This window comes from Podarcis melisellensis, assembly GCF_964234715.1.
Source record: "Podarcis melisellensis genome assembly, chromosome: 2".
NCBI lineage: Eukaryota > Metazoa > Chordata > Lepidosauria > Squamata > Lacertidae > Podarcis > Podarcis melisellensis.
The window spans coordinates 110,221,632-110,246,435 of NC_138529.1; the positions used below are offsets into that span (position 1 = coordinate 110,221,632).

The 24,804-nt window shown below is 46.0% G+C and overlaps 2 protein-coding genes across 3 annotated transcripts in view; one reads left to right on the plus strand and one right to left on the minus strand.

Moving 5' to 3' along the window:
• LOC309365021 (macrophage mannose receptor 1-like) overlaps positions 1-24,804 on the plus strand; it is a 255,572-nt gene that overhangs the window by 70,883 nt on the left and 159,885 nt on the right. The gene's annotated exons all lie outside the window — the stretch shown is intronic.
• LOC309363213 (vomeronasal type-2 receptor 26-like) lies at positions 11,021-13,431 on the minus strand (the record flags this gene model as incomplete). The annotated part of the gene is made up of 4 exons (XM_081899319.1): positions 11,021-11,913; positions 12,118-12,244; positions 12,455-12,685; positions 13,333-13,431. The coding sequence occupies 4 exons, from the start codon at positions 13,429-13,431 to the stop codon at positions 11,021-11,023; spliced, it is 1,350 nt and encodes a 449-aa protein (XP_081755445.1).

Sequence of the window (24,804 nt, forward strand, 5' to 3'; positions counted from 1 at the left end):
GACTGATCTCTTGAAGGGCAAACAAGAAGGGCAGGATGTGCCAATATCTCTGTAAATCGTGACTGCAGAAAAACAGATGTTATGAGATTTTAATCCTCCAGTCAGTGAAAGAGTGTTCAGTATTCTGCATATTTTCATAGAAGGGAATTGATAACCAGTAGAAATATTTGGATTTTGCTGTGAGAACCATACTAACACTAGCTCTGTGTTTGGGTGCCTCCAGATTTTTATTTGGGGGGTGGGGTGTTTATTAGCAAATGGATATTTTTTCTATTGCAAATGGGTTGTTAGCAACAGTTGGGGTTCCCCCCACACACACCTCTTGGATTTCCCCCAGAAATGGGAACATCTTCTTGCAAACCTGCACTGGCTGCCCATTAACTGCCAGGCCCAGTTCAGGGTTTGGGGTACGCTGTAGAACACCTTAAATGGCTTGGGAGCTACTTATCTGAAAGAGCACCTCTCCCCATATCAGCCTTCCTGCTATGCAAGATCTGTTAGGACAACCTTCCTACATATTTCATCCTCAAAGGAAGTCCATGGGCCTATGAACCAAAGGACTGTGATCTCAGTAACAGCTCTCTGGTTGGGAAACACAGTCTCTGTAGAGAGTCATCAGGTCCCAGCATTGTTCAGCTTTAGGTATGCACCGAGGGCCTGTGTTTTGCGGGATAACCAGTCAGATAATCTACAGGCCTAAGTCTAATTAATGCATGAAGAACTTCAAGCCATACACCAAGCTGTCCTGCCAGGTTTAGTGAGGTCGTTTCCCCCTACCTTGGGAGGAGATGGGTCCCCATGCAGTCTACCCGAGAAGCTTAACGTTTGAAGACACTTGAGCTCATTGCTCCAGCTCAGACCGCATGGCTCTCACAAGCCACTCTTGAGTTTCTATGCCAACACCCTAGGAACTTTCACCCTTTAGAAACCTAAACCAAGTTATACTGACTGTGCACCTTTCATGACCTTTGAAGGGGTTGTAAGTAATCTATTTTTTAACTTACTGAATGTGCGGTCCTTTTCTATGGTAGGGGATTCATGATATTGGAAGAGGAATACCATAATTATGCAGCCCCAGAGTCCCTTTGCTGCTGTTCTTAGGGCTGAATTATGACTAGGGAGACACAGATTCAAATCTCAATCAGCCATGAGAATCCTGCTCAGTCAATGTCTCTCATTTTCATTTAGCTCATAGAGTTGCAGTGAGGATTAAAAAGAGAGAATGGGGATAACTGGGACCCTAAACTCCTTTGAGGATATCTTTAATGAATAAAAGTAGTTGGAGAAGGCTGTCACTAGCAAGCATTCCAGCCAGTCATTTAAAAAACAAACCTGTCTATCATTCAGTATCAGAGGGGGTGTTATAATGCCAATTACATTTCTGAGCCAGCTTCAGATCTGGGAAGTTATTTTTGAAAGGTTATTTCATCTGTGGACTGTGGCAGCTGAAATTCCATGCCCTCCCAACATTTTACCGTTGAAAACATTTGCAGAACCCCTGTTTACTTAGTACGTTGCACTGCACGAGTGCCTTCACAAACACACCATTCCACTATTCCAAATTGCTGGAGGTTATTTAAAAAAAAGATATATTTGCAATAAAATTATCATTCATAATAATATTAATTATTATTTTTTTATTGAATTTATACACTGCCCTATACCTGCAGGTCTTAGGATGCTACACAGGATAAAATCAGACCACAAAGTACATAATCAAAAACAAACAAACAATTAATTAATTATGGTATGGCAAATTCACCCTGAAGGGGTACAGTTAGGGTTACCCCAGAAAGCCCTAAAAAAACTGTTTGTGAATCCCCCCCCCCCCAGCCAGGCCTCGGCGTACGCATTTTAAAAACTGCATTTCCCTCTAAGACAAAAAGCGTGAGCTAAGCAGTCCTCTCTGTAACAAAAACGCTGTAACAAACCCATAGCTGAGAACAGTAAAGCTTTTCGCTTCCCAGATCCAAGATAACCTTGTCCTGGTACATTGATTTGCAACATACTTCCGGGAACAGAGCCAGAGAACGAAAAGCAACATTTCTATGTAAGAATCTGTGAGGGGGGAGAGGAAAAAAGGGGTTTGAAGAAAGGATAAAACCTGCTTGTAAAATGTTTTCGGTGCGGCCTGTCTTTTGTGAACTGAATCACACAGGTGCCTCTGCCCCCCCCCCCCCATGGCAGAATAAAACGCTCTTTCTCTGGATTAACCCCTTGGTGTTGTTTGGCTCCTTTTGTCTCCGCTCGGGTGCAACAATTATTCCTACCCATGGATTAAAAAGGCTACAACCCTACTCTGCTTCTTTTAGAAAGCTGCCTTTTCCAAACAGCAGAAGCACCTTAGAGCCCATTCAGCCACATTGAGTAGCCTGGCCCTGAGGTACATTATAAGGCCCCGGGGAAGCAGTGGCTGCTGTTTCCTGGCTAGGCAGCTGCATGAGAAAGGTTTGGCTGTGCACTGCCCAGGGAATAGGATTCCCCTGTAGTCAACCGAGAACAAATTTGAGGTCTAATTTATCAGGAAAAGACACCCGGAAAATGGGAGAGCATGGAATCACAGTGGAGAGTAGCAGTAGAAAATGTTAACCTACACTATTGAAATAGCAGGAGGCTTAGAGAAATCTTGCAGGTATGGCCAAACAATGGCTGTAGACAAGATACCACTTATGCGGATGTCTCCTGGCTTATAATAATTAAGTTCATCCTTTCGATCACTTATCACGCTGAATTGGCATTTCCTCTTCAGCCTCCCATAGCAGGAATGGGGCGGCAGCAGCAATACTGAGGGAATAAGGAAGAGGAGGAGCATCATTTTCCTGTGTGCTCCTCTGCCCGGATGGCTCTCAGCTTCAGATCTGATCCAGTGATTTCTCAGTACACATGGGAGTCCAGCTGTGGCTTCAGAATCAAGGGCTTATATTAAACCTCATCTGCACATAGTCCCTGCCTGCCCTGAATTTGAGACTAGGCTCTCTGTGGCCCAGGTGATATTTATGCACCAACCTTTTCACAGTGGGTATAGAAAGCTATTACATGTTGTTCTTGCTTCTGGCACTTTTATTATCAGTTTCAAAACCAATCTTTGGAACAATCCCCAGAGGTGTGTTTTTTAAAAAATAATAATAATTACAATGGCTTTGATAATGATCAGGGACAGAATACACTGCAGCGTCCTCGATTCTCCCTACGGCTCCATGTGCAGGTGCGTATCTGGAGAAATTACGTTTGAGAGCCCACTCAGTGTGGGTTCGCGCACCGTCTAGTCTCATGGCTCAAATCTCTAAGGTTGGAAGGGAATGAATACCTTCCAAACTCCAACAGAAAATCAAAAACATTTTTTTTCCAGAGGACTGATTCACACAATAGATAAAGGTAAAGGTACCCCTGCCCGTACGAGCCAGTCGTGTCCGACTCTAGGGTTTGCGCTCATCTCACTTAAGAGGCCGGGAGCCAGCGCTGTCTGCAGACACTTCCGGGTCACGTGGCCAGCGTGACGAAGCTGCTCTGGCGAGCCAGCACCAGCGCAGCACACGGAAATGCCGTTTACCGTCCCGCTATAAAGCGGTACCTATTTATCTACTTGCACTTAGGGGTGCTTTCAAACTGCTAGGTGGGCAGGAGCTGGGACCGAAAGGCGGGAGCTCACCCCGCCGCGGGGATTCGAACCGCCGACCATACGATCGGCAAGTCCTAGGCACTGAGGTTTTACCCACAGCGCCACCCGCGTCCCAATGATTTACACAATATGCACTCTATATTTCCAGACATTATGAGCATATCAAGCTTGTAGGAAATATTCTATAAGAAAGAAAAGAACGATTGGCATTGCAATGGAGGGGCTGTAGCTCTTTCAAGAACAGGCAACTCCCAGTTTACACAGCAGTTACATTTCAAGGCACCACACATTTAAGTGAAATCATGTATATTTCAAAGAATAATAGAATTGTACAGTTGGAAGGGACCCCAAGGGTCATCTAGTAGAACCTACTGCAATGAACCATTGAAATATCCTGCAAACAACCCATTCTGCCTTTTTGGGTGGCGTTTTTGTTAAGTTTTGGAGTCAGCTCCGGTTTCAGGGCGATGCGCGTATGCACAGTTAGCACATGTTGGACTGGCGTAAATGGGGGTTTGCGTGTAAGTGCTTCCCCATGCCTGCATCTCCAGGTAGGGCTGCGTAAGATCCCCGTCCTCAACCAGACACAGTAGAGAACAGTGGCGTAGCGTGGGTTGTCAGCACCCGGGGCAAGGCAAGTAATTTGTGCCCCCTAACCCGTGGATTTGCGCCCCCTAACCCATGGATTTGTGCCCCCTAACCCGTGGATTTGCGCCCCCTAACCCCCAGATGTTGTGCCCGGTGCGGCCGGCCCCCCCTGCACCCCCCACGCTACGCCACTGGTAGAGAAGACCCATTTCGTGGCCCATTAGTCTGGCTCAGTAGTCCTTTGCTTTAACCTGTGCTTTTGGTTGCCTGCCTTAACTTCTGGCAGTCCTAATGCTGCAGCATTGCTGGTGCTAAGTGAGTGTCAACTGTTGGGGTTTAGTTTTTGAAAATTGCTAGTTGGGAGAAGTGAAAAATCAACTTGATCTATTATCTAGCAATTGGTAAAGTACATTTTAAAAACTAGGGCACATGCATACCCTCCAACATTTCTCTGGTGAGAATAGGAACTTTCTATTCTGTTGTTGTTGTTGTGGTGGTGGTGGTTGTTTATACCCTGCCCCTCTGACTACATTGCCCCCAAAACATAGTAAGACATTAAATAATAATAATAATAATAATAATAAACTTCCCTATACAGGGCTCCCTTCAGATGTATTCTAAAGGCTGAATAGTTATTTTCTTGGCTCAGGGTTCCATAACTCCACACCCTCCCACATTCCTCTGACGAAATTAGGGACGTCCTAAGGAAAAGAGGGACATTCCGGGATCAAATGAGAAACCAGTATGGGTTTTGTAAATCCAGGACTGTAAGTACGGGAATAGGGACACTTGGAGGGTTTTCATATGTTCTACTTTTCTGCACAAAAATGGGGGAGGGGCCTGTTGATGATGCATTAAGAGGAGTGTAATGTGTGCAAGCAAATGAATAAGAACAGGGTCTTAGGCCCAGGCCAACTTGGAGGCCATAACCCTTTGGTCACAGTTCTGTTGTTTCGGCCTTGTGTTGCTGAAGGAGGGTCTCCACCCCTATCGTCCAGACTGGACATGGAGATCTAGCTCTGAGGGCCTTCTGGCAGTTCCGTCGCTGTGAAAAGTGAGGTTACAGAGAACCAGGCAGAGGGCCTTCTCGTCAGTGGCAGGGGGATTTTAATGTTTAACACTTCAAACAACACTTACACCAAAAGCAACCCTGCGCAGAACTCACTGTGTCTCTGGAAGCTTAAAGGTTTAGTAAACCCATCTGCCAGATTTTCCTGGCTTGGACAGAACTTCAGCTTCACCAAGCCTGTCTGGACACTCTGACACACATTTTGGAAATGGATGTCTAGATGTTTGGTTCTGGACTTGAACTGTCCAGACTCTGCCAACTTCAGACAGGGTTGATTGTCTTCCCAAACAGTGATGGGCAAACAACAATCCCCACAGATTTCTTGGACCAAGCACCGGTAAAATTCTAGTTCCCTACAAATCTCTGACAACGCACTGAACTCAGCTTCAGTATAGGAAAGTGCAACGAGACTTTGCTTTTGGGACTTCCACCCAACTAGAGATTCCCCAGACTTTATTACCATCCCAGACAAGGACTTCCTGTCTTCCAGATTTGCCCAATCGCTGTCAGTGCAGCATGTGAGCTGTGCTTCACTCTCAGCTGACAGTTTGAGACAGAAATCCTTGGTATCCTGCAGATACTGCAGGTACCGCAGCACTCTCTTGATACCATTCCAGGCATTCACACTTGGCTTTGTAGCCTCCCTGCTGAGCAGATTGGTAGCAAATGCTATGTCAGGTCTGCTCCACTGGGAAAGATACAGCAAACTACCCAGAGCTGACTGAAAAATCTCAGCGTTTTTGAACTCAGCAAGTTCCCCAAGCTGACTGTCTTTCATGTAGCTTGTCTCCATGGGTGTTCTGACCGCTGCACATTCAGACATTCTGAACCTCTCAAGCAACTGCTCAATCTTGCCTTTCTGACTGAGCAAGAAGCTGACGTCCTGGGTTCTATCAACCTGGACGCCAAGATAAATTTTCACCGGACCTAGGTTTTTGAGCGGGAAATGCTTTCCAGCTCTTTGGCAAAACCTTGCACCTGTTTCTCATTCCTAGCCATGTAGATTATATCATCTACAAACACTGAAACTAGCTCTTGTGACTCTCCTGACCCTTTCAGGTACAGGCAGCTATCAGCAAGACTCCTCTTGAAACCCATGCTCTGCAAGGCTTCATTCAGACACAAGCTCCAGTTCCTGGCCGATTGTTTCAGACCATAAATTGACTTGTGGAGCTTCCACGCTGCATCTGGCCTATTGCCCTCAAACCCTGGAGGAGGAAGCATGTACAGATCCTCCTTCAGGTCTGAGTTCAAATAGGCTACATCCACATCAAAGTGATGCACCTGATGACTTCTCTGTGCAGCAATGGCTAATGGCATGTGCAGAGTTTCACTTCTGGAAGTAGGAGCATACACTTCAGTGTAAGGCAGCCCCTTCCACTGCGTGAAACCTCTGGCTACTAGTCTAGCCTTGTACTGTGGTTCTCCAGTCGTTGTGGGTTTAAGACAGTAAACCCAACGGCTGCTCACGGCCTGCTTGCCTGCTGGCAGCGTTATGATGGAGAACACACCTAGAGACTTCATTGAGCTCCACTCTTTCTTCATTGCCTCATGCCATTTCCTGGCTTCTGCTTCAGGCAATTTCTGAGCTTCCTCAAAGCTCTCTGGTTCACATCGAGCCATACCAGCCCACATGCTAGTGACCTCAAACCTTTCAGGTGTTTTTTCCCTTCGTAGTGCGAGCTGAACGCCTGGGCACTACTTCAGGTACCCCCTCTGATCCATTAGGGCCAGCTAGAGTGTCCTTGCCCTCAGAGGATTCCCTCTCTGACTTACTGCATCTTCTGGACTTCTCAACTGGACCTGTGGGCGATGAAGGTGCACACTTTTGCTCTAGCGTAACAGCTCTAGGAGATGCCCTTTCATGTTCCTGCTCTTGGTCAGAGATCTGATCCTCAGCAGGATCAGTTTCCGCCTCTCCCTCCTCAGCAGAGTCAAGCAGACTCTCTGAGAGCACGTCAGGATTCCCATGGATGCACGTCCATCCACTTTGATCACAGAACTCAGCATTCCTGCTGACTAGAATCCTAGACTGATTGCCTTCTGGATAGGCAAATCTCCATCCTTTGGTCCCTGGCTCATACCCACAAAAGACCATTCTTTGGGATCTAGGGCCGCCCTTTCTGCATTTGGCCTTTGGTACAAGGACCCAAGCCTCGCACCCAAACACACAGAAGAAATGCACCTTGGGCTTCTTACCATGCAGCAGAAAATAGGGCATGTCCCATACTACAGAACTGTATGAGCGGTTCAAAGTGAAAGACGTGGCCTTCCACCCAAAAAAGCGCTGGGGCATCCCTGCATCAAAAAGCATGGCTTCCATTGTCTCCTGCAGCATTCGGTTCCGATGTTCTGCCACCCCATTCTCCTGAGGAGAATGTGCGACTGTCAACCTGTGGCGTATCCCTTTCTGGTGGAAGAGGCTCTGCAGCACAGACCCAGTGAACCCCCCCCATCACGATCTGACTGAAAGCTTTGGACCCGCAGCGAGAACTGTAGTTCAGCTGCAGTGATCCAGTATTTCACCAAAGCAGCAGCCTCTCTCTCTTGTGCTTTAGAGTAAACACCCACCCATATCGGGGAAAATCATCTACCAGAGATAACGCAAATTTGGCCCCACCTAGACTGGCAACTTGCACAGGGCTGCAAAGGTTGGCATGAACTAGCTCGAAAGGTTTTGTGATTACCCTGTCAGACCAAAAGTGCACATTTCCTTGCAGGCCCTGCAATCCAGGTACTTGGCACATGCTTTCATCTTGCACCCCTCAGTGCAACCTGGGATCTTCTTCACATATCCCCAGTTGACGTGTGACATTCTCCTGTGCCACAGAATATGGCACCCATCATGAACAGGAACGTTAGCACACTGTGCTTCTGCTGGCTCAGTGAGACCTTTACCTGTAATAGGCGTTTCCAGAACAAACAGCCTGTTCTTGCATTCAACACTGACCAGTTGGTGCCCACCTCTGGAAATGGAACACACATTATTTTCAAAACACACTTTGAAACCATCACGGACAAGAGAAGGAACAGACAGCAAACCGCATTGCATCTCTGGCACGACGTAGGCCTCAATCTCCGCCTGTAAAAAAGAAGCATAAACAGAGCCAGACACAGTTAATTTACACTTGGAACCATCTGCAAGAGTCACAGTTTTTCCTGTCGTCACAGCCCGGCAGTTCCTCAAAAGACCCGCAGAGGGCATCAGATGGTGACTTGCTCCACTGTTGATCACCCAGCTCAGCACTTGGTCCTGATCGCAGCATTTCACCATTGCCATAGAAGCAGCCAGGTGGTGGTGTGATGACGTGTCTCTGTCGGTTCTCTTGGGGCCTCTCTGAGCCTTCCCACACTTGGAAGCGCCTCTAATCTGGTTGCCCTGGGAAACAGTCTAGGAGGCTTCCTGTGGCTCCACTGGACATGTCTGACCAGATGGGAATCCAAGCCACAATGGAAACAATGGTGAGATGAAAAAGCTTTCACTGTTACTTCACTTCTCCCTGCACCCCCACTCCTGGATGCAGGATAGCCTGAGCCTGCTTGACCGCCATCTGTCTGCCAGTGTTGCTCCTCATCACACAGCCTCCCCGTGATAAATTCCAGCGTCAGCTGCTATGTTGGCATGGATTCAAGGGTCAAACACAAATTCTCATAGCTTTTGTCCAAAGAACTCAGAAGAATGTAAACTTTTAATTCTTCTGGGAATACGCATAATGTGGTCTTTAACAGGTCCGCCAGGATATAGACGCATCTCAAAAAGACTCCTTGTCACATGAATCTTGGTCCCTGCTGTAATGTGTAGGTGCAGTCTCTTTAGAGCCTGCCAGATCGCTTGGCTGGTCCCTAGCCCATCAACGTGAGGCAACTGGGAAGAGTCCAAACTGAGCACCAGAAGACCCATCGTTCTCTGGTCTCTCCTCAACGCAGCAGCGGCTGTTACTCTTGCAGCTGCACCAGCCAGTGCAGGGACTGGGGCATTCTGTGCCCAAAGCCCCTTGCCTGTAAGCCAGGCCCTGATTCTTCGGGACCAATCCTCCCAGTTGTGCCCATTGAGCCTCTCAAATGGGACATTGAAGGTTTCCTGAGCCTCTGCAATCTTCCCTGGGGCTTAGCCTACTCATGCTCCTGCCATCCGGTCCTTGAAAAGGCGATCTCCAGTGAGGTCCTCCTTCACCAGCGAGTTCCTCTGCCTATGCTCTCAGCACACAGCATGTCAGGATCTCAAAGCTGGGCTTCTCTGACGCTCTTCGCACACAGACACAGCACAGGCATGGCTGAAAAACTCCATAACCTGGAGCACCCATAACCTGTGGGGAAATGAGGGAGTCCAGTGCACTTCTGCTGCCACTCAGCTTGCTGGACTGTAGCAGAGTAAACACAGTGTGTGCTCTGTGCTCAAGCATGCAGAAAAGAGTCTGTGATAAGAGTTCTCTAATCTAAGAAGCTTTATTTTACAGCAGCAGTAAATCTACATCTGCAGGAGAAACGGCGTGGCTTCCCTTCATCGGTGAAAACCGAAACCAGACTGAACACACACAGAACAAAGAACAGATCCCTGGATGGAGACCATCCCCCCAGTGGGTAGGATGCTCACTCTGAGCTGCTTAACCCTATAAGCTCTGAGTCTCCCCACAGGGCTGCATTCCACTAAATAGTTGTGCTAAGGGAAGTAGCTGCAAGGAGTTCTTCAAGCACAACAGGGTTTTCCTTTCTTCTCTCTGTGCCCTGAAAATCCACACCAGAGGTTCAGGAAAGCCCCCAGAACAGCACACAGGAGGAGGAGGAGGAGGAGGAGGACAGGATAGGTCATTCCATCAGGAAATGAGAAACGCTTCAGCTGGTGCAGTGATCTCCTTAGTACTGCTTTCATTTCCACCCTAAGATCAGATCCTTCAACACCATATGGGCATTAGTTGAATAAAACCCAATATTGGTTTTTTTTTAATGTAATTTTTATTAAATTTCTCTAATATACATTTCAAGATATTCATTTAGACAACCTCAAATCAGTGACTTCCCTTCTTTTTCTGTGGTTCATTTTGCATATCATAAATCCCTGCATACGTACGTTCTTCTTTTTTGCTCTCTTATTTTATATGTTAAATCTGTAAGCTGCACGTATTCCATCATTTTAAGTTGCCATCCTTCTTTGGTTGGGACTTTGCTCATTTTCCATTTTGGGGCTCACAAAACACGGACCGCAGTAGTGGCATACAGAAAACCTTTTTTGATACCTGGGAATTTCCCTCTGAATTATACCCAACAAAAAGGTTTTTTTGGAAAGGTACTTTTATACATTTTTTTCTTATTCATTATATATCATTTCCCAGTACTCTTTTACACATTTACAGGTCTATAACATAATAAAACGTACTCTTAACCTGATTACATCTCCAACACTTATCTGATTAGGACTTATACATTTTAGCAAGTCTTCTCAGAGTTAAATACCATCTATAAATCATTTTCAGGTATTTCTCCTTCAAGGAATAAGATGTAAAACCCAGTAATGTTAACATGATTCTACTTAGATTCAAATTGCAACAAAAATAGGGATTGCAAATCTTTAAAAGAAAAGGTCCTGTGGCCATCCCACCTTCATTATGTTCAGAGACCAGTTTCCTTACTGATTCATGTGGAATAAAGATGTTAGATTGGCATATTGGGAAAGGAACACTCAATTCACATTCATTGGGTTTTTTTTATTGCAGTGCTATGCCAAAAAAGACTAGATTTTTTTAATGTTAAACCATCAGATGCTCCTTTTTATTCAGATCTGGCCTCAGGACAATAATGTAGCACTTGGGGATAAAGATGCAACCCAGTAACGCCGAACTGGAGGCCAAGATAGAGAAGACCTGCACGGCTACCATATATTTCCCCTTGGTGCTCAGGTAGGCTGGCACAAAGGACACCCAAACACTGCAAAACACCAGCATGCTGAAGGTGATCAGCTGGGCTTCGTTGAAGGCCCCAGGCAGCTTCCTGGCTAGGAAAGCCACCGTGAAGCAGACGGCCGCCAGAAAGCCCATGTAGCCAAGGGCAGAAGAAAACATGGCAACAGAGCCTTCGTTACATTGCAGAATGATCTGCCCAGGCTGGGAGTGCATGTCGGAGTCTGGGAAGGGGGGAGACATTCCCAGCCAGACCATGCAGATGCCCCCTTGGACACTGGAAAAAGACAAGACCAGGGAGTTGGCCAAGCTCTTGCCCAGCCATTTCCTCATCTGGCTCCCTGGCTTTGTGGCCATAAACGCCACCACCACCGTGATAGTCTTTGCCAACAGGGAAGACACGGCCACGGAGAAGATGATGCTGAAGGCAGTTTGTCGGAGAAGGCAGGTCCACTTCTGGGGCCGACCGATGAATAAGAAGGAGGACAAGAAGGAGAGCAGGAGGGAGACGAGGAGCAAGTAGGTGAGGTCCCGGTTGTTGGCCTTGACTATTGGTGTGTCAAAGTGTTTAATGAAGATTCCCAAAAGAAAACCAGCAGTGAGGGACAAAAGCAGGGCAAAAGAAGCCAGGGTGATCCCCAGAGGTTCTTCATAGGACAAGAAATGTATAATCTTGGGGACACACTGATCTCTGTGTAGATTGGAATTCTGATCATCTGGACATTTGTTGCAATGCTTTGCATCTGAAAAACACAAGAGTGACTTCAGTGTTGCCAATATAAATATTATAGCCATGACATTCCATAATCTACTACATACCAACTATATTATTCTGTGATTCTTATCTGATTACTGTATTTTGGGTTGTAGGTTTTTGGAATATGAAGGAGATTTTGTACTATGAAAAGGCAACACCCTCTCTTAAATATCCTTTCAGGGACATTTACCTTCCTGAATGGAGATTGTTCCTTCCACGCATTCAACACAAGCATAGCAGCAGATTGGTTCTCCCTCCTTAATGGTCTTGGCATATCCTGGACGACAGTTTTCGGTACACCTTGAAAGAGGCACGTTCTAGCCAAGATGAGAAAAAGCATCAAGCAGAAGATGTTAGGATTTTGTGGATAGGAGCCATAGAGTGCAGCTAGGATTGAATCAAACAATGAGGTTAGAACTGCAGAATAAGCTATGCAGGTGTAAGATTGCTGCTGACTGGCCAAGAGCATAGTATTGCTTGGTCTGAGGCATCAAAGAGAAAAAGTTGTGATTAATTATTTCACCCACCTGATTGAACCACCTGGGCCACACAATGACATTCTGGTCAATGGCAAACTTGATTTTCTCTTCAGATGCTGATCTCTCTACACTCCCAACTTTCAACCCAACAAGGGACTTATTGGGAAACGCCACCCAGTTGACAATGTCAAAGTCAGCTGCCAGCTCCCCATTCTCATCCCAGTAAGCTCCATCCATGGAAAAGTTGTAAAGCTGGAGGTTTCTTAGGAAAGAGTGCAGCTAAAATGGTACAGGAAAACACACACACAATTAGCAAACGAGGAACAAAGTAGCGTACATGAGCCTTGCCCACTAAGAACTCTAGTCTCCCAAGGTGTAGTCCCAGAGACTCAGATGGGACTCTTATTTGGGCTCCGGATTTCAAGGTCTTAGGTGTCGCACACAGGTGTGCCAAGGGAATATGAGAATCATTTCACTTCCAAATGTAGTAAGGCACCCCATGGTATTTGGGTGCCCCTCCACTACCTCCACCTCCTGCTCTCTGGCCCCCTGGACTCTTGCCCAAAATACAAGATGTCACGGTAAGTAATAAAGCATCTCCTGTTAGGTTAAAAGGAGATGATACCAGGAGCCTGGACAGTGTTCTTCTCCCAATTTTAAATTGTTGTTGTTTAGTCGTGTCCGACTCTTCATGACCCGATGGACCAGAGCATGCCAGGCACTCCTGTCTTCAATTTTCAAATTGGTTATGTCCAATTAAATGTTCACTTACAAGGGTGAGACACTGGGAACTTACCAAAATGGGTTTGCCTCAATTATGGGTTCAAAACATCCCCACCAACCACACCATGAATATGTCCTCAAATTAGAATTTAATTTCTGACTCACAGTTGAGGGGTGAGAATGTGCCAGAGAAACGATCATACCTGCCATGGTTGTAGTCTTTGAAGGTCCATCTTGCCGCTTCCCTCCATGGCCCTCTGGCTTGGTTTGGAAGAGTATACAGCACTCAGGACACTTGCCATGGTCTGGATAGTGTTGTAAATACTGTAGCTGTCTTGAGACAGTGTTCTCTCAGTAAATTCTCGTGACAAGGTCCCCAGTTTTGCATTCTCTCTACATCTTTTCTGGACTCTGGCAGAATTCTTTGAAAAAGAACACTTAAATGCTGTCTTTATAAACTGGCGGGTTTCAAGAGCATGTGGATCAAATGTTTTGTACTTTGTTCTTCTCCTTGTCTGGATTAAGAAGGACAAAGAAGCAGGGACACATTGAGGATCTTTGTTAGATGCCAAACTCATACTGAGATCCTGCAAAGCTGTTGTGACCCAAACTTTCCCCACTGTTATTTTAAGGGTCTTTTCCACGGTTGTCATAAGCACAAGGAGAGCTATAGTAGATCGAAAATCTGCATGGTAGACAACGACATTGACTTGTCTCTGCATGAGAAATGAATACAGGTGCTTTGAATTATAAGCCTCAGTTTCTTTGATACTTTCTGAGAAGGCCACACAAATATCATTCTTTGTGACCGCAGCTGTGAAGGTCCTCATGAACCTTTCTCCACTGTCATTGTCCGGTGCAATGAGACCGATCCACGTCCATTTGAAATGCAGGAGCAATTTGACCATAGCCAGGTAAGGAGGTTCTTGTTTTGGGACCATCCGGTAGAGGAAAGGGAACCGAGTTTTATCAGTAAATTCATGACTAACAAAACCGTAGCTGATCTAGGAAAAGAAAGAAAGAGTTTGGTTTTTCCAATTGTTTTCAGGGCCAAGTGCAACTTTGTATTAACTTAAATGAATAACTAGGAACATATTCACCATGATGATTGATTAGGTGTCGGGGCAGTTGAGAGCCAAGTTTTATTCTCCGCTCCCCTCTTTACATATATACAGCTTGTATAAAGCAAACTTACATATACACAAACACGTCATGTAGTTTAATGCAGCATTGGTATCCCACCCCCAAATTAAAAACCTGAAACCATGAAGCTTCCCTATGTCCTCTGTTCCTTCTACCTACAAAAAGACTTTCAGATGACCTATTAATTGACCATTCATCCTGGCTGCTTGTGTAATTTTAGGGAGGTTATAGCATCAATCCTGTCGGGTAAACCAATAGCCGTGGGAATACGCACTAGTCCTTTCTGCTGCCATTACTCTCTAATGTGTCACTAAAGGCCAGGGGTGTCTTACATGGGTGGTCTCCTCAGGAGTTGGGAAACAACTGCTCAGTTCCAAGTCTCCAGAATGGCAGCTTAGTCCCACCTCCCTTCTGCTCTGCCAACACTGTTAAAGGACAACCAGTAGCCTAGACCTGGTAGTCAAAGGGTGCATTCAGACGTGGGGAATATTCTCTTCGTTTTCCTTATTGTAATGTTAGTGCTCTGTCCTGTTTTCTAATGTTCCTTTCACCTGTTGCATTACAATACTAAGACTTTCTGACCAATATTCCAGTGTGTGGTGCACTCTCAGTTTCATTTGTAAGATCGCCTCCTTCCAGTTCGCATCTAGAGAAGACGAGGGAACATCAGAGGATATGTTAGAAGTGCGATACTTATATTGAGTTCTGGCACCTTTTCCCCTAGAAAATAAGCACTGATCTAGGAAAGCCTTGGGGAAAAGATATATCTTTGCATATAGCCTGACGCAACTGGTGGAGAGACACTGCAATATGGAAGTAGGCTACGCCCCCAATCCACCCACCTTTCCCCAATTCATACCTGTGGGATTTTATAAATGTTCAGAATGGTTGAAATCAGGCTGGAAAGAGCAGAGTCGCCTCCTTCTAGAACGGCCAGCTGTGTATTCTGTCTTTCACAGATGTAGTTTGGAACATTCTTCTGCCCACCAGACAGCAGGTCTAGCACAGCTTCATAAGCCATTCTTCCTTTGAAAAAACTCTCATAGAGGTTGTAGCCCAGAGTGATGTTGGGCAGGAGCCTGGGATTCCGACTGATCTCTTGAAGGGCAAACAAGAAGGGCAGGATGTGCCAATACCTCAAAGGTTCCGGACTGCAGTAAAACAGAGGTCATCAGATTTTTCATTCTGCAGTCAGTGAAAGAATGTTAAAGTTTGTCCATATGTGGTGGACCTGTAGTAAAGTGAAGGGCTTTTGGGAATTAATCTATAACGAACTATAACGAAAAATCTTTAAATATACTTTCCCAAAAAGAACTGAAGCTTTTCTACTGGGATTGATTGGAAAGGAAATTGAAAAAAAAGATAAAAACCTCTTTCTATATGCCAAGACAGCAGCCAGAAATATGTTAGCTCAGAATTGGAAAACAGACATAATACAGAATATAATGGACTGGCAGGTTAAAATGATGGACTACGCAGAATTGGCCAGACTATCAGGAAAATTAAGAGATCAGGACGAGCAGAAGTTTCAAGAAAATTGGAGTAAATATTTGAATGTATATAAGAAACAATTGTAAATCTTTGAAGACACTGGTAGGGCTGGAATAACTCTTACAGCGTGTAGTTCATAATATGATATATAAAGTACGTGACATTAGAATTCTATTTGATACTTACCAAAGAAATGAAGGGAACTCAGAGGCATGATAGAGCCTAAATTAAATATGTAACCTATATTTGTGTAATTTATGAATGTATGTATGTTTACTGAAAATCAATAAAAAATTAATCTGAAAAAAAGTTTGTGCATCTTTTCATATAAGAGCAATGATAACAAGTAGAAATATATGAATTTTGCTAGCTCGGAGTTAATGTGCTTTCAGTTCATTTGGAAATGGGTGTTGGCAACAGGATTTTTCTCCCCAAGAAAAGGGAACATCTGCCCTCCAAGACCTGCAGTGGCTGTCAAGCCCAATTTTGTGTTTGGGGTTTGATATACAAAGCCTTAGGTGGCTTTCGACCTGCTTAACCGACAGACCATCTCTCCCCATGTCATGCTGCCTACAATGCAAGTTCTATTGGGGAGAGCCTGCTAGATGTTTCATCCTTGACAGAAGTTCAGAGGCCTGTAAACCAATGCAAATAAAACAAATGTACAATGTAAGTCACTGCACAAGCACGTACAGAAACATGTCATCCGACTATTCCAAATTGCTTTCTCTCTCTCTCTCTCTCTCTCTCTCTCTCTCTCTCTCTCTCTCTCTCTCTCTCTCTCTTGCTATATCTACACTATAATTAATTCTGGAATAGTAAATCCACCACAATTCTCTTTCTTTTAAAAAGCTGGGGAACAATGTTCAGTATCACGTTGGAGCCAGCTTCAAACAAAAACAGCACCTTAGCCATATCTCATAGCCCAGTGGGCAGCTACACTGCAGACAGAGGGGGGAGCAGCGCCTGGTGTTTCATAGCTAGGCAGCTGCACAAGAGATGTCTGGCTGTGCACTAAATTTCCCTGTGCACCCAGGAATGGTGGATTCTCTGAAGCCAAGTGAGGACACATGTGAGGTACAATTGATCAGGAAAAGACACCAGGAAAATGGGAGAGCATGGAATCACAGTTAAAAGTAGCAGTAGGAAATCATTCTCCACGTGGTGACATACATTACACCAGAAACAGATGGAGACTTGGAGAAATCACGCAGGTAGTCATTAGTAATGCCTACAGCTAAGACACCAGTGATGAGGTGGTCTCCTGGCCTATAATTATTAAGTGTGTCGTTTCGATCATTGATCACACCAAACTGGCATTTCCCCTTCAGTGTCCCACAGGACGAATGGGGCATCAGTAGCAAAAGAATTAGGGAGAGTATGATCATTTCATTGCCGTCTGCTGCTGCTGCACTGCCTTCTGCCCTGATTGCTCTCAGCTGCAGCGCCTTCTTAATCCAGATGGGAGTCCAGCTGTGGTTTCAAATCAAGGAGCTCATATTTAAACCTCACCTCCGCCTAGTCCCTGCCTGCCCTGAATTTGAGCCCAGGCCCTCAGTGGCCCCAGAGATATTAATGCACCCACCTTTCCACATACAAAGTTTTTACACGTTCTTCCTTCTGACTTCTTTGTTATTAGTTTCAGAAATAATAGTTGGACAACATCCCAGAGCTTCTCAGAAGGAAAAAAATTAAAATTAATTACAATAGTTTTGATAATGATCAGGCGTGGAGTATGCAGCAAAGTCTTGATTCTCCCTGCTGCAGGTGTATAGCTGGGAAAAATATGTTTATTAGACTCTGCGGTGTGGCTTTGTGGACTGTCTACTGTCACTGCTCAAATCCCTGAGGTTGGAAGGTATGTTTGATCCTCCATCACATTAGGAAGGATTCAGATTTACAAAACACACACTCGTTCTTTCTAAACTTTTTGAAAACTTAACAAGCTGTCTCGTAGGAAGTCAAAACAGCCCAAAGTTTCCTAGAACTTCCTAGAATGCCAGATAGTCTTTTCCAACCCTGTTACTTGCGATACATTTGTGCAAAATAATAATAATAATAATAATAATAATAATAATAATAATAATAATAATAATAGGATAATAGGTATTGCAATGGAATCCCAATTGCTCAGTTCTTAGGGCACATTCTTTGCATGCAAAAAGTTCCTGAGCTTTTATATCTCAAAAACTGTTGTAAAATTGAGGAGTGTTAAGATGTCAAGGGGTAAGAAGTAGAGAATTACAGCTGTAACTAATAAGTTTAAGGAAATTTAATGAAAGGGAACTAATAGACAAATTGACTAAAGGGTTGCTAAAGAATTGCAGAATAAGGATGCAGCGAAAGGGAGGTATGGGGAAGTCGGAGGAAAGAAGGTGTATGAAATTAAGGTTATGAAATTATATATGTTTAATGTTTTGTATGTTTTTGTTTTGTGTTGTGTTTGTTTTTTATTATGTGTTTGAAAAATGAATAAAAAATATTTTTTTAAAAAAAAAAGTTCCTGAGGTCCAGCTCCGAGGCCTTCTGAGAGTTTCCTTCCTACGAGAAATGAGGTTACAGGGAACCAGACAGAGGGCATTCTTGGTAGTGGCACCCACCCTGTGGAATGCCCCCCCCATTAGATGTCAAGGAAATAAACAACTATCTGACTTTTAGAAGACATCTGAAGGCAGTCCTGTTTAGGGAAGTTTTTAATGTTTGATGTTTTATTGTTTTTAATATTCTGTTGGGAGCCGCCCTGAGTGGCTAGGGAAACCCAGCCAGATTGGTGGGGTATGTATGTATGTAAAGGTAAAGGGACCCCTGACCATTAGGTCCAGTCGTGACCGACTCTGGGGTTGAGGCGCTCATCTCACTTTATTTGCCAGGGGAGTTGGCGTGCAGCTTCCAGGTCATGTGGCCAGCATGACTAAGCTGCTTCTGGCGAACCAGAGCAGCACACAGAAACACCATTTATCTTCCCACTGGAGTGGTACCTATTTATCTACTTGCACTTTTATGTGTTTTCAAACTGCTAGGTTGGCAGGAGCAGGGACAGAGCAACGGGAGCTCACCCCATCATGGGGATTCGAACCACCAACCTTCTGATCGGCAAGCCCTAGGCTCTGTGGTTTAACCCACAGCGCCACTTGCATCCCACATGTGCTGCCTTTGAGACTTTCAGCACATTCCTTGAATGGGCCATCTGCCATAGAATGGGCTCTAGCTATGTGTGTATCATTATCTCAATGATTTCCTCTTTATTGCCCCACTTTCTTCCCCACCCTTGTCAAAAGCTCATGAATGTTTTCGCCGCTATGACACGGGAATTGGGGTCCCTCTGGCCTTGGAAAAAACCGAAGGCCCAGTTACTAAACTTACCTATCTTGGCATTGAATTAGATTTGGTGACACAGGCTTTCCGTCTTCTACGGGATAAAATAGCAACCCTGCGAGAGGTTATCTGGGGAAATCGATCTCTGGGCTAGACCGAAGGAGCCGTAGCTCAGACAGCTTTACGATCCGCATCAATCACTTACAGCGGGTCCGGCACGCTTCCTCCAGAGCTGCGCAACAACTCCCAAGGAGCCCTGCTGTCTTCTCTCAGTCACGGCTTTTTAGCAGAGTAGAAACACGCAGCGTGTAAAGCAGCCTTACTTCTCCAAGCAAGCATACATAGACAGGTGTGCCTATATACAGCTCTTTATTAAAACATTACAGCATCAAAGGTCCGTCACTGCAGGCAGCCATTGCTGCAAACATGTCTCCCTCTCAGATACACAGAGGGAAGTGAAAGTACAGGGAATAGTCTCCTAGACTCCTCCTTGCTTCTGTCTCCGCCTTGCTTCTGATGTCAGCAGGTGACACACACCAGGGAATTTAACCAGTTAAGTTCTGAACTATAACACCCCCCCTTGTGTCCCTGCGTGATACCTGTGCAACATCTTCAGTAACACCTTGTGAGATCGATCCCTTCCCCAATGCCTTGTGCCCTCCCTTGGCAAACCTGTTTGGCATTTGTGGAACCACCTCACAACTCTCAGAATCGCACTGTGCGAAACTTACCCACGCACCTGTGGCCTGATACCTCTCTGGTGGGATACCTTTCGTTGTGCGACTGGACCTCCTAGGCACAAACTCAGGTGTTCCCCCTGACTCACTTTGATCAGCAGGTTTATCCTCTGCATCATGGAACTCACCCTCTGACTTAAAGCGTCTTCGAATCCTCTCCATTACACTCACAGGAGAACTAGGCTGACTCTTGGGCAGTCTCATAACAGCTTGTGGAGATGCCACATCCTGATCTTGACCCTGGTCAGTGACCTGGTTGTCATCAGCAGCCTCAGCCTCTTCTTCCTCTGCCTCATCAGAACTGTCTTCTGGGTCAGAGAGACAATCTGAGAGAACATCACGCCTGACAGGAGTCTTTGACTTTACACCCTCCTCTAAGAACTCAGCGTGTTTACTGATCAGCACCTTACTCTGATCACCTGATGGGTAAGCAAAACGCCATGCACGGGCATCTGGCTCATACCCACAGAAGATCATTTTCTGAACTTTGGCTCCATCTGGCCCTTGCAAAGCCTTAGGCAAAGCGACAAGCGCAGGAGTCCCAAAAGTCCGCAGAAAGTGAACCTGGGGTTTGCGGCCATTTAACAAAGAAAACGGTGTGTCACCTACCAGTGAGTTATAGACACGATTCCAGGTGAATGACACAGCCCTAGTAGCCTCCACCCAAAACTCAGGAGGCAACCTGGCTTCTTTCAGCATCACCTGTGCAGCCTTAACCAGAGCTCCACTCCTCAGCTCTGCCCCCCCCCCTTGCTGGGGTGAATTAACTGTGTGGCGTATCCCTCTCTTCTGCAAGAACTTCTGCAACGCAGAACCAGTGTACTCAGCATTTCTGTCACTGATGATCTCTTGAACCCTGGTGGAGAACCTCTGTTCCACCCCCTCAATCCAGCTCTTGATCAGCTGTGCTGCATCCTCCCTGGATTTGAGACCATGAGCCCAGGAACTCTGCGAAAAATTATCCAAAAAAGTTAGGAGAAACCTGGCCCCTCCTAGACTTGGTTCCTTGACAGGACCGGCCAAATCTATGTGTACCAACTCAAAAGGTTTAGTGGCCACACGTTCCACCTTTGGGTAACTGCACCCTCTCACCTTTGCTTGCTTGCAAGTGTCACAATCAATGGCACTTCCACAATTTTGAATCCTACACCCCGTGGCAACCTCGGGCAGAGTCTGCAAGTCCTCTACCGACCCATGAATTGTTCTCTGATGCCATACGCATGCACATGTAACATGATGAGCGGGAATTGTAGCACGTTGGTTGGGAACTGTAGCACGCAACGCTTGTGCTTTCTCAACCTTCCCCTCACCTCCAAGAGACGTTTTAAGAATGAAAAGATCATTCTGTCCCTTCCGCACTTTGGCCAGTAACCTCCCTTCTCTGGAGATTGTGCAGACATCATTTTCAAAACAAACTTTGAACCCCTTATTCAACAAATAAGGCACAGATAGCAAACAGTGATGAATCTCTGGAACAATACAAAAATCCACCGTCTCCTGTAAAACAGAAAGAAAGACATTAGCACATTTGTGAACTCTAGTTTTCTGTCCATTCGCGAACTTAATAGTTCGCCCCTTCGGAACTGCTGTGCAATTCCACCTCTCGACTGCAGGGGTCTCTGGAACCATGTTGCGGTTAGCTGCAGAGTCGATTACAAGGCTGAGCTGGAAATTTTCCACTCGGCCGTCTTCAAACACTGCCAAATTCGCAGAAACCTGATAAGACTCTTCCTGTTGTTTACCACGACCACCTGGCTCAGTTCCACGCCTGCCTGTCTTCCCAGGCCTGTTGCCATGGAAACCTGCCTGATTCCCATGGGAAAAGTCCTTCACAACATCCTGCCTTGGCTCTCTGCTCCGGTGGGGGCAACTGCCACGCCGACGTTGAACTCCAGTGGAAAAACACTGCCCGGGGCTCCTCCCAGCTGGCCTGGCCTTCCTCCTTCTGGAACGGCTTCTCCCACCAGCGTGGCCCCCCCTGAAGCTCCTCTCTGCTTCAGCACAAAGCGAAAGTTGTTTAAACTTGCCTTTGGAACTCTTCGCCCCCCCGATCTGCTCACTAGCACTCCTAGAGGCTAAGACATCGGGAACAGGGCCTGCCAGTCCAGCCTCTCCAGGACTCAGTCCATCACACAGACGTGTACGTGTAGAAGCATTACAACAGCTCCCCAACACTGTCTCAGCCCCCATTGGGCTTTCTGGGCATCCTTCAGCCCCCCCAGGGCTTCCTCCAGGGCTTTGGCCTTTCGCTGACACCTCACACAAGCCCTTCAGCAAATTCCAGGCAGCCCACGCTGTCGTTACGCCCTCCAAATGAGGCCTCAGTGATGCATCAACGCATGCTTTGAGCATCTCTAGCTCTTGCAGCCTCTGGCTATCTTCAGCCAACACAGCCCCACAGCTTGCATCTCCTGCTCCAGCTGCTGGCCGGCCAAGGGGTGATGATTTTGGCTCCCATTGACTTGCTTCCCAGAGCCCTTCAACCAAGAACCATCCCCTTATTTGTCTGGACCACGTTGCCCAACTCTTTAGAGTGAGCATTTCCAGCGGTATATTCTGGCATTTGGCCATCTTCTCCCGTTCTCCCGTGGGACCCCTCAAGCTGTACTTACTCAGAACTCAGTACCAGCTGGGCGTCCGAAGCAGCCGTCTCTCTTGGCTCTTGCTTCCGTGGAAAAACGATTTCTAGCTGCGTCTCAGCTTCCAGCTATTTCTCAGCTTTTTAGCTGCTTTTTAGCTCAGTCTCTGCAGCCACCATTGCCTCTCCGAAAGCAGGCAATCAATCATTCTTTCTCTCCAGCACCCACGCTGACTTCAAAGCGTTCCTGGAGCTCACACCGACTGCTTTACGAGCGTTGTCTGACCCCATAACCTCTGGGGAAATCGATCTCTGGGCTAGACCGAAGGAGCCGTAGCTCAGACAGCTTTACGATCCGCATCAATCACTTACAGCGGGTCCGGCACGCTTCCTCCAGAGCTGCGCAACAACTCCCAAGGAGCCCTGCTGTCTTCTCTCAGTCACGGCTTTTTAGCAGAGTAGAAACACGCAGCGTGTAAAGCAGCCTTACTTCTCCAAGCAAGCATACATAGACAGGTGTGCCTATATACAGCTCTTTATTAAAACATTACAGCATCAAAGGTCCGTCACTGCAGGCAGCCATTGCTGCAAACATGTCTCCCTCTCAGATACACAGAGGGAAGTGAAAGTACAGGGAATAGTCTCCTAGACTCCTCCTTGCTTCTGTCTCCGCCTTGCTTCTGATGTCAGCAGGTGACACACACCAGGGAATTTAACCAGTTAAGTTCTGAACTATAACAGGCAGCACCTACAAATTTAAAAGGTGACGTTATGCCAAGTCCAGTCACTTCTTGGTCACCTGAACTTTTCTTGCAGGGTGATAGCTCCAGGAAGAGCCTTCTGTGCACATCTTGCACGGCTAACATTGAACTTGCAGTCACCTCATCACAGGGTCTGCCTGGGTAAGGCAGTTAAAGCAGATTTGGCGGTGTGGCTCAAATTCCTTTTGAAATACAACAGCATTTCTCTTTCATAGGATATCCTTGCCACTCAGCATGACCTCCAGGTGCACTCCAACTCGGCAGGTTCCCTTGGTTTTGAGGTCTATTTTAGAGGAAGGTGGTACGCAGAGCATTGGCAGGGTGCTGCTATCACCCCCATTTACTTTCCTTGAATTTTTTCCTATTGTGGTTGCCATTCACCTATGAGTCGAGGTTTTTAGGAATCATCGGTTAAGATTCTGGTTGGACAGTCAGACAGTGGTCAATGTTATCAACTGGCAATCAACACGCTTGGACCTAGTATTGGGGCTTCTGTGTGTGTTTGTGCTCCTTTGCTTGCAGGCCAACTTTTCCTTCACCGCCAGTTTCGTCCCTGGGTTGGACAACAGCATTGCTGATGCCCTGTCTTGCTTCTAGATGGAACGCTTCCATACCCTGGCTCCAGAGGCTTCTCAGGAACCAGACCCTTTCCCAGACCATCTTTGGAATCCTGGCAGCGCAAAGTGATCCGTGGAGTAATGACTTCTGTATCGCCATCCACATTTTGATCTTATAAAAAGGCCTGGGAGGAATTTCTGACCTTCACTTTCAGCCATACACCCGCAGCTTCAAGCAGGGGTCTTGTGCTGCAGTTTGGTGCCATGTGTGCCCGGTCCACCCCCTCAGCACCAAAAGAGGGGCAGGTTCTGCAATATCTTGCCCATCGTAGATCCACTGGCAATGCAGCCAAGACCTTGACGGTCCAAGCGGCCAGTATTGCTTTCTTTTCCAAATGCTCATTCTCCACTGACCATGCTTGGGTTTCTTAGTTAAGAAGGCAATGGAAAGATGGCATAGACTGAACCCCCCCCCAGCTCCTGATTAGCACAGTCTCATATCCTTCAACATCTTAAAGCATATTTGGAGAATATTAGCATCGATTTGCTGGTCCCGCTTAGAGTCTAGACCAGTGATTGTGAACCTTTCAGAGACCAAGTGCCGAAACTGCAACCCGAAACCCACTTATTTATCACAAAGTGCCAACATGGCATTTTCACCTGTATATTTTTATGACTGCTGTTGTATTAAATAATCCTTCATAAAAGTTACTGCATTACATTCTTCATAAAATTATCTGTCCATTGATATATAATTTTATGGTATTATAACTCAGTGCTTTTTTTCCTTAAAAAATGTTTAGGGGTACTCTCTTATAAATAATTTTTATTATTTTCCAACACAAATATACAATTCTATCAGATTTTCACAAATTTGGTTCTTTTTAGACTTAGGCTTCTCTGATAATCATCCATATTTGCTTCTCAGTTTACGCATTCCTCTGTTTAGGGGTACTCTCATTTCAACTGAGGAAGATCACCACTGGGGGGAAATAAATACAGTTCAAATCGGGGGAAAGAAATACAGTGAATTTCTTCTCCCATTAAATTAACAAAATGTTATGGGGTATGCGTCCCCCTGTGTCCCCACAGA